At 44.2% G+C, this 17284-nt stretch overlaps 1 protein-coding gene across 3 annotated transcripts; it reads left to right on the top strand.

The window, feature by feature from the left end:
- Positions 1-295: 295 nt before the first annotated feature.
- On the top strand, positions 296-6666 carry TMEM74 (transmembrane protein 74). Of its 3 annotated transcripts, XM_040588487.1 has the most exons (3): positions 296-346; positions 504-586; positions 1337-6666. In XM_040588487.1, the coding sequence occupies exon 3, from the start codon at positions 1543-1545 to the stop codon at positions 2473-2475; it is 933 nt and encodes a 310-aa protein (XP_040444421.1). In that variant the 5' UTR covers positions 296-346; positions 504-586; positions 1337-1542; the 3' UTR covers positions 2476-6666. The 3 variants fall into 3 exon arrangements, with proteins under 3 accessions (XP_040444421.1, XP_040444422.1, XP_040444419.1); XM_040588488.1 differs by lacking the exon at positions 296-346 and having other exon boundaries at positions 360-586; positions 1385-6666; XM_040588485.1 differs by lacking the exon at positions 296-346 and having other exon boundaries at positions 360-586.
- Positions 6667-17284: the final 10618 nt, after the last annotated feature.

Here is a 17284-nt window from a genome sequence, read left to right as displayed (position 1 = left end):
AGGCGCTCGCACCAGAGCACCCCCGCCAGGCTCCCGTTGTCGAAGCGCCGCTCGAAACCCGCGCCCGGGCCCCGGAGGGGGCTGACCGGCCAGGCTGGCAGCCCGGCGGCGCGGGCAGGCGCGGCTCCTTGCGCTGCCGCAGCGGCGCGGCCGCCCGCCCGCCGCCTACAATTCCCGGCGTGCCGCAGCCACCGCCCGGCCGCCGGAGGGCCCGCCCGCCCGCCGCGCCTCGGCACTGCCCGGCTGGGCTCGGCTGGGCTCGGCGCCGCCGCCGCCGCCCCTGCCCTGCCCTGCCCCGGGGCGCTGGCCGCAGCGCGGGCGCGGCGCCGGCGGCGGCGGCCGGGAGGTAGGTGCGCGGGGCGGGCGGGCCAGCCGCCCCGCCGGGCAGGTGGGAGCCCCGCGGGCGGGAGGCGGCGGCGGAGGCGTGCTGCTGCCTGCCGGGGCGTGCGTGTGGCTGTGCGTGTCTGCGCGCCTGTAACCTCTGTACCACTCGGGTCACACAGCTGCGTGTGGATCCAGCTACTCCCGCGCCGGCAGGATCGCATTTCCTAGCGTGGCCGGTTCCCGCTGAAGTCCCGGGAAGACCGTGAGTGAGCAGCGTCTGTTATCGATCATGTATATGCTATAGGCGCACATGTGTTTTCTACGCATGCAACACATACATCGAGGCTGCGGGCTTCTCCTAATGACACCGGGCATCGGCCTCGAGGGGGGTGGGGCGCGGCAGAAGGGGGTAATAACGAATTAATTGCAGATGAGAAGCAATATCCGTCTTTGAGTCATCAGTCTTTGAGGCATAATTTCATTCTGAAAGCTCTTAATCGAACGGGAGATCTGCTATAGGAAAGCGCTGCTTTTCCCATAGGATTATCAGATTTCCACCGGAGAATACAGATCCTGGATTATCGAGCTACACGGGATTTGCGTGTTTCTTTCTAATTAGTCTTTGAATCTGAGTTTTAAATTCTTCATTTGGAAGGGGGTGGGGGAGTTACTTGCTTCTAAAAGAACAGACGTCTCTTTTCTCTGACATTTTACAGGGTTATTGTGGTTATCCTGTGCTCTGTAGATGACTTACTGCCTTAATTGGATATTGGTGTCAAAGGTTGATTAGACTTCCTAATAGATTTTGGATCTGCAAGAGGATTGCACTTGTAAATGCGTAGTTAAAACAATCATGTTTGCCATCTCCTCTCAGACAGTTGAGAGGAAGACTGATGTATTGCATTTACGTTATCTTCTCTTCGGTTTATTAATGTATCATCGTGAGGTTGTCAGGTTTGGTTTTGTTGTTGTTTTCTTTTTTTTCTTCCCCCCTCTGCTATTTCATTTGCAGACCAAAAAGAAATGAATGTCAGAGAGGATTTGTTTAATCATTTAACAGCTGACACAAGCCATGTCCCTAACAAAACGCTGGTGAAAGAGTAGAAGATTTCTGGGATATAGCAGCTCCGGCGCCGCGAAGCCGCTTCAGCAGGTCAGGGACAGCGTTTGCTGAAGGATGCGGTAGCCCAGGAGTCGGGGCTCACCGGGACGAGGTCGATGGCTTGCATGGAGCTTCTCTACCTGGCCGAGGAGAGCAGGCAGGCACCCCTGGGCGCTGCTGCTGGCTGGAGCCTGCCCTCCCCGCCCTGTGAGCAGCAGCAGTGTGAGGGGGGTGAGATGGACCCTAGAGCAGCCGCTGCCGTGGCAGCCCTGCACTGCAAAAGGCTTTGCAAGCCCTTGCAGAGGGGGCCTGTGGCTGAGCCCCCCCTGGCACCCCAGCCTTTCCCCCAGGAGGACCCTGCACCCCCCAGCACCTGCCAGCCGCCCGAGCGCTTGCCCGGGGAAGATGATAGAGGGAAGAAGAAAGCCTGCTGCTGTGCCCAGGAACTTGAGACATCATTCACCTATGTGGATGAAAATGTAAACCTGGAGCATGCAAGAAGTCCCCCCAGTCCTACAAGCAGCCACTGCCAGGATGCCCATCTGCAGCAGCATTCCTTCAGGGAGCTGGCACCTGGGTGGGTGCACGATTCTCCTTCGCTGGTCTCTGAGGAGGACGACACAGCCTCGGAGGCGGTGGCAGGGAAATCTGTGGACTACGGGTTCATTAGCGCTATTTTGTTCTTGGTTAGTGGCATTTTGCTGGTGATCATTTCCTATGTGGTACCCAGAGACGTGACTGTGGATCCCAACACTGTGGCTGCCCGGGAGATGGAGAGGCTGGAGAACGAGAGCGCTAGGATCGGTGCTCACTTGGACCGCTGTGTTATTGCCGGGCTGTGTCTCTTAACCCTGGGGGGCGTGGTGCTCTCCAGCCTGCTGATGATGTCCATGTGGAAAGGGGAGCTGTACCGGAGGAGCAGGTTTGCGTCCTCCAAGGAGTCTGCAAAGCTGTATGGGTCTTTCAATTTCAGAATGAAGTCTGGTGCAAATGATAATATGCTCGAGCTATCATTAGTTGAGGAAGATGTGCTTGCCATAGATAATTAGTGTTGTCATGATTTTTAAGGCAGCATTTCCACAGGAAAATATGTTTCATTAAAGAAAACAGATGCAGCTAAAGATAGCTGGTGATGCAGTTTATTTGTCTGACAAGAATGGTTTTTTTCTTAAGCTTTATAATCGAATGTTTGCAGTATATGAGCACTTGTTGTAAAGGGAAAATGTGCCAGAGAAAATGCAACTGATACAAAATAATGAAAACTACTGAATAAAAAGAGATTTGTGATAAGTAGGTTCCTCAGATACTCATTTATCCTAATATAATACATTCCAGTTGTCTTCTTGCCTATATAATTTTCTTATTACTCCCATATAGAACAGGAGCGACCTTGACACTTTGGAAGCTGTTAATTATTGCAGCCTGCGGGATTATTAACAGTCTGCTTGGTAGACTGTTAAGAAGCAGGACCAATAATCAAATAGTAGGGTTAATATTTAATTGAGATGCTTTTTTATCCTTTAATTTTAAGCTGATTTTTCCTCTGCTATCGAGTGAGACCTAAGGGAAAAAAAAACAGCACTTGGTTGTGACTTGCCACAAGCCTACCATATTTTCAAACAATTGTACAATTAGTGATGATTATTTAAAATATAAAATAAGAGGCAAAGGGCAGGGAACCATATGGCTTATGGTATTGGTAGAAGACAAAAGGCTCTTTCAGCTTGAGGTCAGTGGCTCCATTTCAGTTCAGATTAGCAGTGATTGATAGTCATTAACTTCTGATAGCTATAGTGACCCATATAAAAGAAGTTTAGTTCCTGGGGGACAGATGTCTTTGTATGAAAACCGCCATAACTTGAATTAACTGACCTCTTGTTTGGAGTGTCAAAAGACCCAAAGAGTGAAAAAGCATGGGGATGCTGAGACTGAATACTTTTCCTTCAGTACGGATGCCAGAAGAAATTCAAGCTGAGCTGCAGGACTGTGCTTATACAGGGGCTGTCTGCATCTACTAGTCCTTTTGAAACTTCAGTTTTATGTCACTAGGCTGTCAGCCTTCTCATAACCAGCAAGGAAAGGTCAGGAAGGAGCTTTCTGGGGCTCGTTCAATAGAAACCAATTTATCTGAACAAAATAAATTGACAGGAAATGCAAAGGTTAAATATCAGGCAGTTTACTGGCTGACATGAGACTCGCTGAACATAGGGAATGATCAAGGATACATGCTATTACAGTTCTGTGGCACAGTAGCCAAAAACCTGTACCACTAATGCTATTTATTATCAGCCATTTTCTATGGAACATTAAAGTTGTGTTCTGGCAGTGTTGAGAAAACCAATAAAGACTGTTGTACGCACCACTGTCAGTGCTTACTGAACAGTGGTTTTTATATATATATATATATGTGTCCTGTTAACATATATATGTATGTTAATACATATATACACACACACACACACGCACGCATGTCCCTGCCAAAGCTAAATGTGAGTGAAAGAGCTCTGTCTGTACAGTCCCTGACTTCTGAGTCTTAGTAGAAACATGTGACGCTATCACAGCCTTGTCAGTTGCAAGTTAAATCTCAATCAGGAATATCAAATATTTTTTAAATGATACTTTTTTTTCCACTGTGACATATCTGAGAAGAGTTCACTTGGGAAAGGTAGAGGACATCTCCTTTGTATGTCCCCTTTACCCAGGAATATGTGGCAGCAGAAGGTTCAGAATAACGAAAGGCAGGTGGAAACATAGGGTCCTCACATGGAGAGACTGAACGCTATTTTGCAATCTGGTTCCTCTTTCCCTCTTCTCTGACTGTTCATGTCAGGAGACTAATGCAGCACCTCAGTCTAGCGCTCGCCTAGTTCAGTCCCTCCTGCTCGCCAGCCATGGGTGCTGGTACAGATGCCTTCGACCGAGGGCCCGAGAAGCTGCACTGCTCCAGGTTCATGCCTTTGGTCACTATAAATAGCATAGCGTGGTAGCCAGGCTTTAACATTGGCCCTTCAAAAGAGATGCTGCTTCAGATGTTGTCTGCTCTAACCGCCAGTTTAGTTCTGTGTTATTTGGTAATTAGCCTTATTAGGTGGTGCTGCTGCCTAGTAGATGATTTTGCCAGCTTATGTCATGATGCTGAGAGTGTTTGCAGGCAGGAACTCAACAGCAGCCAGCATCTCCACAGTGATCTTCGGAGAGCTTACATCCCTCTGGGTGTGTCATCAGGGATTCAGGATTGAATTTCTAGGGTAAATAAATGGAAAAGCTTCCAGATGTAAGGAGAAGACTTCAGCGTATTGTGATCGGTGAGAGTGAGGAAGGAAATAGCCTGAGAAGCAGGACACAGAGGAAGAAGACCCCTTCTTAGCTGGCCTTTGCCTGCTAGTGGGTACGTGGGCACTGCCTGTAGGACCTGACACATGGCTTGAGGTGGGGCAGTGGGGACAGTGCTGCCTCCCATCCTACCCCGAGGATGAGGGGTCCAGGGAAAGCCATGCCAAGTGAGAGGGCAAACGGTGCTGAGCTGAGTACAGCATGACTGTGTGGGACAGGGAGCAGACGTTGCAGGGGATAAAAGCCCTTTCACCAGCCTGGCCCCTGATGGGAGTCGCTATACTCACCTATGCGGTAGAAGCTCTAATACTGAGTCTGGTGGTTTTGAGAGGTATTACTTTTATTTTTTAATGATACATATGCATAAAATCAAAGTACATTCCATTATTGCAGAAAGATGACAGCTAAAGCTGTAAGGATCACAGATTCCTTGTAGGAACCATGGCATGCCTTAATGCTGATTATTAGCACTAGAAAAGGGAACGCTCCCCTGACTGTCAGTATGTTATTATCAACTGAGAAGTTTTCTGACACTTTGTAAAATGCCTGTCACAGATCATGAGCCTGCAATACTTAAATGAACCTCAAATTTTCCTTTTCCAAAAAAAGGAAACATAAGTCAACCTAATAACCTAAGTGTGCACTGCAGAAGTGCGAGGAGTAAGAAAATTTAAGTAATAGGACTAACACGGTTTCTTTATTTTGGTGTTAGTGTGCACTATGAAAGAGGCGAAGGCAGGCATTTGGAGTGCAGGAGTTTAGCAGGTAAAAACTCTCAGGATGTTTCTCTGATCACCCAACAAGATACCTTTACACATTACAGGACTGGGCGGGTTGGTGGTGCGATATAAAACCTCTGGACTCTCAGGTTCTCGTGCTGTGTGGTGCAACAGAGACCAAAACACTCACTTTCCGGTGGCCAGTGGTGGAAAATGAATGTATTAGCTCACTGTCTGGTGAACGAGCCTTCGCATCGTTCACCTCGCACAAGGTGGTACCAAAGGCTGAGGCCAAGGGAAATTAATTGCTCTGTCGTGCACCCTCGCAATTTGATTTCCCCTGCTCAAAATTTAAATGCTTTAAGGGTACAAATGTAAGAAAAATTGTTGGCTCTTTTCGTTTGTTCATTACGCCTGGGCTAAGGTTGTTGTGTGGATCACTGGAGAGCTTTCTTCTTTGGGGATCTAAATTTAGAGGTGTCCCAGTGTTTTAGGTGCTCCCTGAAGTACCCCAGAAATGTATCAGGATTTGTGCCGTTAGTCAGTTTATATCTGACCCACCCTGAACAGCAAAACCGGACATTTTTCCATTTTCTACCTCATGACATGCCTGCGGGCCGAGCCCTGGCCTGGCCTCAGCCTCCCCGCTGGGGGAGCACGGGAGGCCTGCAGCTGGGCCCGGTGCCCGCGGCCTGCGGCTGGCTCCCCGCTGTTCACACAGCTCTCTGGTGGCCCCTTCGCCCCGTTCCTTTTCCTCGATCAGATGCTCGTGGCCGAGGCTGGCCGGTTGGGATGTACGTGGCACCTGCTGGGAACTGTCACCACACAGGAGGCCCGGCACCCAGCGTGGCTGCCAGGCCTCGCGTTCTCACTGCCAGCCTGAAGCCAGCCCCACAGCAGAACTGTCTGAGACTCTTAGGAGGCTACGCTGGGTTGTTGCTGTTTCTTTATATGTTTACAGTTTTTTAATCTTTGTAATTCTTTTACAAATCTGTCTGTGATGAATATAAAGTTTACCAACTGGGAAAGCAATGGGTTTAATCTTGTAAAACTCCCTTTTTGACCCGCAACAGGGTGAAACGTCACAGTCCCTCATGAGCTTTTCAATAGTGCGTTTGATGCCTTATTATAATAGCAGCAGCATTCTGTACAGACTGAAAAATAAAAAATAAAACCCTATAAAGCTGAGCGCTGTTGTCATGGTCCTCTTTCCTCCTCACTGAAAGGCTGGTGGAAGTGGCTGGCGCTTCCTCTCCGTGCCATGGGCACAGCCCCTCGCCCTCAGCCCCCAGGAGCCATGGCAGAGCCCATGCGGCTGCACCAGTGCACGGAGCTCATCCTGAGCTCCCCCAGCCACCACGGCCCTGCCAGCTGCTCCTTCCCAGCCAGAAAGTGCCAGGCAGTGCAGGATTTGTAACTGTGCTGTGCCAGTGTCCCACCTCACTCTGTATAAACAAATACAAAGAGGGAGGGTGGGACCAGCCGGGGCTGTGTGAGCAGGCAGCGGGGGGGATCACTTCAGTACCATGTCCTCACTGCAGCCTGGCTTGGCCGTGGTCGGTGCAGGATGGCAGGGCTGGTGCCAGGCCCAGAGCCAGCCACAATGATGACAAGTGGGCACGGGGTCCCCAGAAAGCGGTGGTGGTGGTGGTGGGTGGTGTGGGGAGAGGCAGGAGCGGTACTCCTGGAGAGCAGCTTCACCTTCCCTTCCAGGAGGGACACCAGCATGCCATGGCTGTGCCAGAGTAGGGCAGCGATGGGGAGGTGCTGGTGCCAGAAGCTGAGTAGGACGTCCAGGGAGCCACAGTTTGCTTGTGTTTTTTGTTTCTTCCAGATCCCCAGTGTGTTTCCAGTTAAGCACCTTAACCACCTTTGACAATCTCTACTCCCTCCTAAATGCAATACGAAGGTATGCCATGCAGGTTATGCCTTGTCATGTCACTTTTCATTCCAGTGTGATGAGATCAGACCCTTTCCTGCCACTGTCAGGTGAATCAAAGCGTGGGTGGGAATGCTGCGGTGGGTGTGGATGCAGGCTGGAGCAGGGGCTGTCTGCTCTTATTTTCCAGAGTGCTTGGTACAACAGGGCCCCGATTCAGAATTCAGATTTCAGGCTCTTACTGCTATAGCAGTAATAAATGTGTCCCTGAGGTGGCTGAATTGGCTGCAGTAACATTGCATTGGTGCCAGACATAGCCTATGGTTTGCAACCGATGGTTAGTAAGAGGTTAGGAGAGTAGGTGTATTTATAGATGTGACAATCCATTAGCTTAAAGATGTGGAAGGCTTTCTAACCGAAAGCAAACACTAACATCATTGTTACTCGTTTTTACAGGATTCTTTTTAATCATATCTTTTCAAGTTTTGAAGGATTAATCATCATGTACTATATTCACAGGGACACTTTTTCCCCATGTTTATAAGTTCTGGCAAGGTCAAGAGTCCTGTAGACTACAGGGAGGTGAGACTTCTTTGAATTTCTTATCGGTTTAAATTAAATTGGGGCTGTTGAAAATTTGCATAAAACCAGACAAGAACTTCTTCTTTGAAGTGAACCTAGTTAATATTTGTGTAAACATAAGTGTGGTGCCCACTGTAGAAAGTTAGCCAAATAATGCAGGATTATATTAGATTTTCAATACTAAACCACAGTTAAAATACTTGTGCAGATTTGCTGTATTAAAGCCTTGTAAAGAATTTTCTGCTCATCTGTGTGCAGGTTTGCCCACCTTTAGTATGGTAAAAATACTGAGGTATTACCATTAGCCGAGTTACATTACACAAGGATTTGGTCCTTGTGAATAAGGGCATTGCAATCTAACTCATATATTTTTTATTCACCTGCACCCAGTGTATAACCTGCAGACCAGGACTGACAGTGCTTCCATCTGCATTGGGAAGTGAGATACCATGCAGCACAATACATAATGTTTTCAAAAAAGATATCAAAGCTCTGTATAGAGTATATAGTGCCCTCCTATTACAGATGAAGTGAGTCACCTCCTTTGTCCAGAGAGCCAGCTGGAGAGCTGAGGACAGAAAGCAAGGTCTCTTAAGTCACAAACCATCACTGCAGAAAGAGATTAATTATTACAGAACCCTTAGAATAAATTAATCCAAAAGGGACGACATTTTTTTTCTGAAGAATGCCATTAAAGTTTGATTTCAAGTGAAAAAATCCTAGCAAAGTCAACCCAATCTAAATTTTGCAGGAAAGTTTTGCACATTTAAAGCATTTTTATTATAGTAAGCTTTTTTTTTTAAGGTTTCAAAAAATCAATAGGCTTCTGTTGAAATAATAAAACAGGTATCTTTATATCAGCACAAAAGGCTTCTCTCTTTCCCATAATAATCTCTGCTTTGACAGATGTGTATGCAGGGAAATTTAGCTATTGTTGAATAAAACATTTCCAGAAGCAAAATTGATTAAGTCCCTTTTGTAGAGAAAAAAAATCAATTATTTCCATTAGAAGTATCTAAAAGATGTTGATCAGCTAGAAATGTAAATGAAGTCCTTTAATCACTAGTCTCCAGCTTTAGTGTATCCATCTACAGGAGATTGTCTTTTGTCTCTTTATACCTTAAAATAAACTTGGTTCAACTCTAACATGAAGTAGCTTCCGACAAACTAGGCAGAGCAACTGTGCTCGAATGTAAATAGTACCAAGTAGATATCCTGACATTTTGGTATTGCTTTTCTCATGGATTAGCTCTTCATGAAATGAATCTATACTTGATAACAATATATCCAAGCTGGGAACAAAAATATATTCAACTGAAAGGCAGGGTGGTAGAAAGTACGTGACTATTTTGAGTGTCTAAGTATTATTTTCTAATTTCATGTAATAAAGCCAGTACTTTCAAGATCTCTTGATTAGTAATTGTGAAGGGCTATTAAGGGTCATGGAGGGCTATGAATGGAAAGATGCAAAGTCTCTAGCTCTTTAAGTCCCTAACCTTCTGATTGCTAAGAGCTGAGAGAGTATGCTGGTGCATGCTTCCCCTACACTTTCTTTTAGACACAGCAGTATCTGCTGCAGGCTACTATCTGAGACAATTTTGTGAGATGGACCTTTGATTTGATACAGCCTGACCCCGTGTTCTCAAAACTTCATGCTTTGCCTATAGTGAGAATACCAAGTAGTTGCTTTGCCACTGTGGCTTCCCAAAGAAGGAACTATGGATCAATAAGTCACATTCTTACCTTTGTTTTCCCTCCTTACAGGAATGGTAGCCATGGATGGAAGAGCTCTTGAGAGGTCATTTTCCACTCTTCTGGAACTTCATTCCCCTTCCATCAGTCCTCAAAGATAATTGCTCATGGCTGTGAAATTGCTTTACTCAATTCCCTGAACACTCTGGGGTGAATTTCATAAGGCTTACACAATTTGAAAATATATAATGTATCTGTGTAGCCTCTTTTTCTGCTCTCTGCCAGCCTAAGTTCTTAATAAGTTCCTAAGTCTATCCATAGTGTGATTTTTTTTAAGATTTTTTAAATGAGGTAAAGAAAAATTATTAGGGTGAAGCACTTCAGCCTTCTCAGCATCATTTTCAATTGTGCTCTTTTCTCCCTCCCCAGAAAGCAGAAAACCCATTCTTTCTTTTTCTTTTTTTTTTCTTTCTATTATAAACATAGAGCATTTCCTCATGACCTTTTTTTCCCCTCCTAGCAGGATCTCACTTGCTGTCCTTGCCTGTTGTCCTCACCAAAAAAAAAATATATATTTATTAAATATATGTCATAATTTCCCCAGTGGGGAAATTTCTTAAATTTTAGGTCACTCTCATGATTAGCCAAACCAATGTTTATAATGCTTATTTTTCTTTCACATTTTCACATTTTCACATTTCAGATATGCTTATCTTGTTTCCTTAATTTTGGTTAACCATCTGCTAAATTTCTTGAATGTCTTTTGCCTTTAAACTTCTGTTTCCTGGGAGGATACCAACTAGTGCTTCAAGTTTACTGATGTTTTGTTCCTTGGGACCCCTTGTCTGAAGACAGAAATAATCTGCTGTACCAGCTCTATACTGTGTTTGTTTGTTTGTTTGTTTGTTTTTGGTACAGATTGAACTTGGTGAACAGTCTGGTGACTGGGTTCCCCACTCCGGTCCAGATCCATTCATTCCTCACTCAGCCTTTCTTCAATGTGGGCAGCAATAGTCCAGGATGGAGATTTTGTGGCACTCTTGCTCTTTGAGCCAAACCATGTTACTAAGGAAAATACTACTGGCTTATGTATGGTATCAAAAGGCAATGCATGGCTATTGAGATGGGAAATATCTTCACTTAAACTTCACAGGATATTGAAACCAGTCTTAGCAAAGAGATGAGTTTAGAGGCAAAAATCAATATCGGACAATGCTAAAATGCCTCTGTTCAGTGGCTGCTTTAAGTGCCTTGTACAGACCTTTCAAATCATGTTGCCAACAAATGGAGGAAATACAGCTTTTAAAAAGTCAGAGAATTATTAATAGTGTGTTTGACCTACAGCTTTGCACAGTCTACAAAAAGAGCATCATTTGTCATATGCTGCTGCCTGATTCTGCAGCCCCTGTTGGGAAGCAGTTGCACATAGGAGAAGTGCACTGCAGAGAGTGAGGGTCAAAGCTTTAGATCCCTGATGGACTGTGGGAGGGAAGGAGGGAGGAAACAGCTCACAGTCAACCCCTGAACCGAAAGGGAGGGGTACAGGAACCATTCACCTCATACATCATTCACATGCTAATGATATTTCTTGTCCTGGTGCATGAGAGAAGAACTTGACTGTGCTGAGGTTACACTTTCAGCTCTCCAGCAGGGATAGAGAAGTGTGGAGAGAAGCAAATGTCATATGTTTTCATGAGAAAATGAATGCTGCAGCCACCATCCTGGCGTCTGCAGTGGTCTGGTGCCCAGCACCTCCAGCTGGGCTCCTCAGCAGGCTGGTCTGTCACGCAGCTTTTGCAGCAGAAAGAAGCAGCCTGAACCTTCATTAACTTTAACCACTGTCTGAGTAACCTAAAGTGACAATCCATCTCTCCTATTGCTGTCATTAGGTCAGTTTTGGACAATGCCTTATCTGCAGAAAAGAGGAGATGTAATGCAGACAGCAAGTTTCTAGGTAAAATTAAACTGTCTGGGAAGGGGACAAAAAGGCCACATATTGGGCTGAACAAATCTTTGCATTGACTTCTGGAACAAAAGTCCTTATAGGAGCACCACAAATGCATGTCTTTATTTAGTGCTCGGATTCAAAGGGTTGTCAGTCTTTATCCAGACAACTGCCGTTTGTGTTCATGTCTGGGGTGGTTCAGGGTCATACATTATTTCTGCTTGTGCTGCTCTTGCTTTACACTTTGATGCCAGCTCCATGGTCCTTCATAAGCCTCACGTACACACGCACGCATACAGAACCACCTGAACACCACTGCCTTGGTGGCAGTGGGCAGTGTCTGGCTGACACATGGCACCACTGCAGCTGCAGGAGTTCACGCGTGAGCCTGTATAATGGAATACACCTCTGCTCTCATAGACAGCCTTAATTATCCTTTAAAATATCCACAGAGATCTCACTTTCACCTGAAAGGCCAGATCTTGTACATCAATGAACATGCCTGTGCTGTGCTGTGTGGCCCAGCAAAGAACTAGTTCCTCCTCTTTGTCCTATTACCTGGTTCTGGGTCCAGTGCGTAGGAATAAAAAGGCAATTATTTTATATGTCCCCTCCAATTCAGATGGGATTAAGCCTACCTTTCAGCTCAGGGTGGCTGAGGTAGCCCGAGATAAAATTCAAGGCTGCTATTAAGTTACTGCTCCTGCACAGAGCAAGATGAGAGGAAAGGACTTGTGACTCAGAGAGATAAACAGCTCCTGAGAATGCTCTGCCGCACAGTGGTAATAGCTCAAGGCTGTGGCTCAGAATCACAGTCTTAACAACAGTAAACAGAACAGTTTTTAGTGGGTGGGTTTTTTGCAAGGGTGAAGGCTAGAATTCAGGCCATAGAGAACCGGCATGGAAAGTCTGTACAATATTTAAGAATCCGTCACTGGAAATGCCCTCCATCCTATTTACAAGTGCTAGGACTCATAACAACAAGCTTACATAAATAACTACAGTCATTTATTTACACACAGGATGAACCAATGCATTGCAAGTAAGGAGGTCTGTATCAAAACACAGAATGTGAATCTGTAACAGCTCTGAGGGAGATAGCATCTCTCTTTATCTTGCGCTCAAGCCTTTCTCAGGGGATCCACAAGCTAGTTGCTATGTTCACCCAAGATGTTTACTGTCATTAATACAGGACAATGTTTGTATTAGTTCATGTTTTAATGATGGTGCTTTAAGCACTCACGGTTACCTCTGTGTCTTGCTATTTTATTTATCTTGGTGGACAGAAGGGGAAAAGACAAGAAAAATATTTTTCTTCTTTTGTCAGGGAAAGTATATGGAACTAAAAAGAAGAAAATGGGAGGGGGGTGAAGGGCTTCTCAGCAAGCAGGTAGGAATATGGATTTCATAATGTAAATAGCTACAGTCAATAATTATTGGGGAAACAGATTGCCCATTTCCTACTGAATTGAATTTAGCCAGCTTGACTTACGCTGTTGTAATACAGGAGGCTAATCAAGACTGTAAATCAAAAAAAAAAAAAAAAAGGAAACCAAAGTCAGGCCTTTACACAGCCATACAAAAGCAATGACTTACGGATGTTATGGTGGTGGTGAACTCTTTCTGAGTCACAATGTATCTATTTACAAAAATCACAGATTAGTCGTTCTTTCTACTAGTAAACTGATTTATCATCAATAATAAAAAGTCCTGATTTTGGAAGCAATGGCTCCTTTTCATAAAATATGTCCTCTAATTATGTTCAGTGTGTTCACAGATCCCTATCCCTTTCTATTTTAATGGAGGGGACAGTCACTTGCCAGGAGTTTCTTATGCTACACTATATAAGACCAATTATGTTTCAAGTGACAGTAATAGCAAAGACTTCCTTGAATTTAATTGCTTTGGACAGACCTTAAATTCTCTCTCACATCATTCTGTCATCTTTCAGAATAAAAGTTGATTTTGCAATTAATTTGAGGACACTCTACATTCTGCAAGTTTCCTTAAGGGCACAAATCACCCCAAAACCTTAGGCAGAGGCTTCATGAACTGCTGAACAAATCAGCAGTTTTCTGATGTACCAAAGAGGGATCTTGTTTCTCCTCCATTTTTTCTCTCTTCTTCACTACCCTCCCCCCTTAAATAATAATTTAATGATTATTAGCATAAGTTTTATCTCTCATTTCCATTTTCCTATGTCCCACTTCCTTTACTTCATAATACGTTTCCCTTCTCTCAGATTGTTTCAGAGCTATAGACTTATTAGCACTTGGGAAGAAACTAAGATGCTCCTGGGAATTTGCCTCCTGGGGCATACCTGCGAGTGGGGACACAGGCAAACCCTTGCTTGAGCTGTGCAAGCTTTTGAGCTAATTGGACACAGAGCCAGGTCTGGTCCCAAGCAGCGCAGAGCTGCTGTAGTGTGGCACAGTGCCCGAGCAATATACTGTGCCTTTCAGCTACGTGGTTTGTGGAGTGGAAGTGCCCCATGCATGGTTCATCTAGGTTTGAGCAAGGGTAGCTTCAGTTGAACGCAGCTGCCTCTGTAGCCTTACATCCCTAACCTTCATGGCGATTATCCTCACTGCTCTGCCAGCTCTGCCTGTATCCTCACCCCTCTCCTTCCTCAGCAATCTCCTCTCCTGTTAATTCTATATCTCTTGCACTACTCACAGTCTCTTTGCTGTCATGAGCTGCATGCAACTGATGGGCTTATTGTTCAAAATCATGCGTTTCTGTTATCTTGATTAAATATGTGTATTTCATTTGATTTATTAGCTAATTAAACTAATGTCTAGAAAACTTACAGAATGTCTTCTGTCCTGCAGTAAAGCTCATTTATCTGTTCAGTGCTGCAATAGAAAACCAGTACACTGCAGAAAAGTTTGATTTTCATATGTTTTTATCAAAAGTGTTTCAAAATAATAACCTAAAAGTCAGATTCAGATATTCAGGAACATTTAGCTGAATGATCTGCAGCAAAAAAACCACATGGGAAGTACAGGCATAGCCTGATCTTACCTCTCAATCTGACAGACAAACTATTTGCCAAAACAGGGATTGCTTAGAAGTTAAGAAATAATTTCCTTTGCTCAGAAACATGTCCTGATGACTATTCGTTTCCTTTGGATGACACTCAGTGTGTCAGCCTGCTTTCAGAGTTTCATAAAAACTGCTGCTGGAGAAGAAGCCATTTCACAGACTCACACTGGAGGTTGTTGGACACATCTGGAGCTCATCTGGTCCAGCCCCTGCTCAAGCAGTGTCAGCAGGAGCAGATTGCCCATGGCTTATCTGGTTGAGTTTTGAATCTCTCTACAGATGGAAACACCGCAGCCTTTCTGGGCAGCATGTTCCAGTGTTTGACCACCTGCACAGTAAAAAAGGTCTTTCTGATCATTAAACAGAATTTCCTGTATTTCAGTTTGTGCCCATTGCCTCTTGCCCTGCCAGTAGGCACCATTAAGACTGGGTTTGTCTTCTTTATCCCCCCTTCAGGTATTTATACACACTGAAAAGATCCCTTTGAGCCCTCTCTTCTCCAGGCTGAGAAGTTGATTGTGGTAAAGCCAGACCATCATACTTTAAAGTCATCATGCACCAAGGAGCACAGACCTTGAAACAATTACAACTTCTAGCACCTTCTGGCTGGATCTAGAGATCCCTGCCTTTTGACAGATGAAAAGAGAAACACTGTTTCAAAGCAGACGTCTCCTAAAGGAAAAAGATGTTTTTCCTTAACACAAGCAAGCACAACAAGGTGCTCTAGAAGGACTTTCAGGATTCTGCCTCCCTCCAACAAAACCAAAATATTTTGTTTAGCTTATGTCAGTTTGAAATGCAAATATATGAAATGAGAAGCTGAAGCCTTTTGCATAAGCAAGTTAAAATAAAACTGTACCATTTTGTGAATTTCCCTGTCTTTAGTTCATCTAAAACTAGTCATGAACTGCAGTCTTTGACAATTTTATTTCTCATCATAACACTATTAATCATCTTCATCTCAGTTCTCCATCTATCTGGTACATTTTGATCTCCTCATTTTTGCGTGGGCTTGATTCATGAACACCAGAAATAAAACGCAGACACTGGGCATTTTAACATATATTTTTTTTAAGCTGAAGAAAGCAACTTCTAAATTAACAAAGTCAGATATCTGAGGCATATAACAATTCATGCTTCCCATCAGCAAAGGCATTTCATTATTTTGCCACTTGCTTAGCTCATAAATGATGTCATGCACTTTCTTATATTTACTTTTCTACAGTGCAGGAGGTGTCCGCATGATAAAATCTCTCTCCTCTGAAGTTTTAAATATCATGGCTTTTTTACTTTCTTTTTTGCCAAAGGAGTTGCTTGGGCTCTTTTGGATTAATACCAGTTTTCTTGACCTAAGATTAAAAAAAAAAAACAAAACAACCAGTAAGTAATAAAAAACTGTATCCTCCAGCTGGATTGTTAGCATGATTTAAAAATGCAAACAGCTTGTAATTAACTACAGTGTGTGAAGAGGTTTATTCTCTGGCCCTGAATCAACGGGAACTTTGCCAATGGCTGTGGCCCACATTCTTCAAAATTCTCCAAAAGGAAGAAGTATTTCATCCATGGCTGTGAAAACAGATATAGCACTAATGAGATTTGAGGTTACAATTGTAATTGATCTTACTGATATGGAGACCCAAATTGTGCTCACTTAGTATAACAGCATCTCCACTGCAGTGTGATTCCTTGAGTGCCTTCTGTTTCCTGCCCTTCTGGCAAAGCCCCAAGGGATGCACTGCACTAAGTAGTCCTCTGAACACCAGGATGAAGGAGGCACTGCTTCCAGCAGATTTATGTCTCATAGTTAATTGAAGCTTTTCCAAAGATGTGGTTGCTGTTTCTGCTTCTTTGTATTGTCTGGTGTCTAATAAGGTGTGAGCTGTCGCTACACTTTTCTCTCAGCTGGAGCACTTAAAAGGTTCCTGTCTGCTATTCAATTGCTAATGTTCACTGAATGTAACAATATATACAGCATTTATCACACACACCCACACCCCACACCCCACACACCCCCAGTCAAATTAGGTTGGGATTGGTTAATGGGATCAAAATTTATGGAAGAAAAGTTGCCAACATGTGAACGTGCATATACAGGGTAAATGCAGGAGCCTTATTTCACTGTGTGGAAGTGACCTACTGAAAAGACACTATCTATCACTAGAACAAAGCAGTCTGGGATTATTTTTTTTACGGTTTTGTGATTTGGTTATATTCACAGTTCTAACAATTTTTGGATTCAAAAATATTTTAGTAACAATTCATGGCTGCTGAAAGTGAATGTAATGTAAGAACTTGATTGTTTTATGTGCATGCTTTCAGCAATTCCCATTCTGATAGGATATTTGATTTGTTAATAAATCTTGGACAGAGATGAAGTTATACTTTCCTATAGTAATTACCCATTAAAATTATAGCAGTGCAGGCAGGAAGAAAGTACAGATTAAACAAGATCTAAAACAAAGGCACTTTGAAGACCAAGTTTCTTACGTTAGTCCCTCCTGGGAAATTTATAGGCACATTAATTACTGCCTTTTGCCTCCAAGTTCTCCTGCACTCTAATGGTACATACCCATGTACAAAGACTCAGAAAGTATCTCTGTATTATCCTATACCACAAAGCAGGGCATACTGTTATCTGCAACTCAACAGAAAACGATACATTG

This window comes from Falco naumanni, chromosome 3 (assembly GCF_017639655.2).
Source record: "Falco naumanni isolate bFalNau1 chromosome 3, bFalNau1.pat, whole genome shotgun sequence".
Lineage (NCBI taxonomy): Eukaryota > Metazoa > Chordata > Aves > Falconiformes > Falconidae > Falco > Falco naumanni.
This window is presented reverse-complemented; position numbering and strand designations above follow the sequence as displayed.

What these genes read in the sequence shown, in the direction of transcription:
- TMEM74 (XM_040588487.1), top strand. Translation starts at nt 1,543, where the DNA reads ATGGCTTGCATGGAGCTTCTCTACCTGGCCGAGGAGAGCAGGCAGGCA.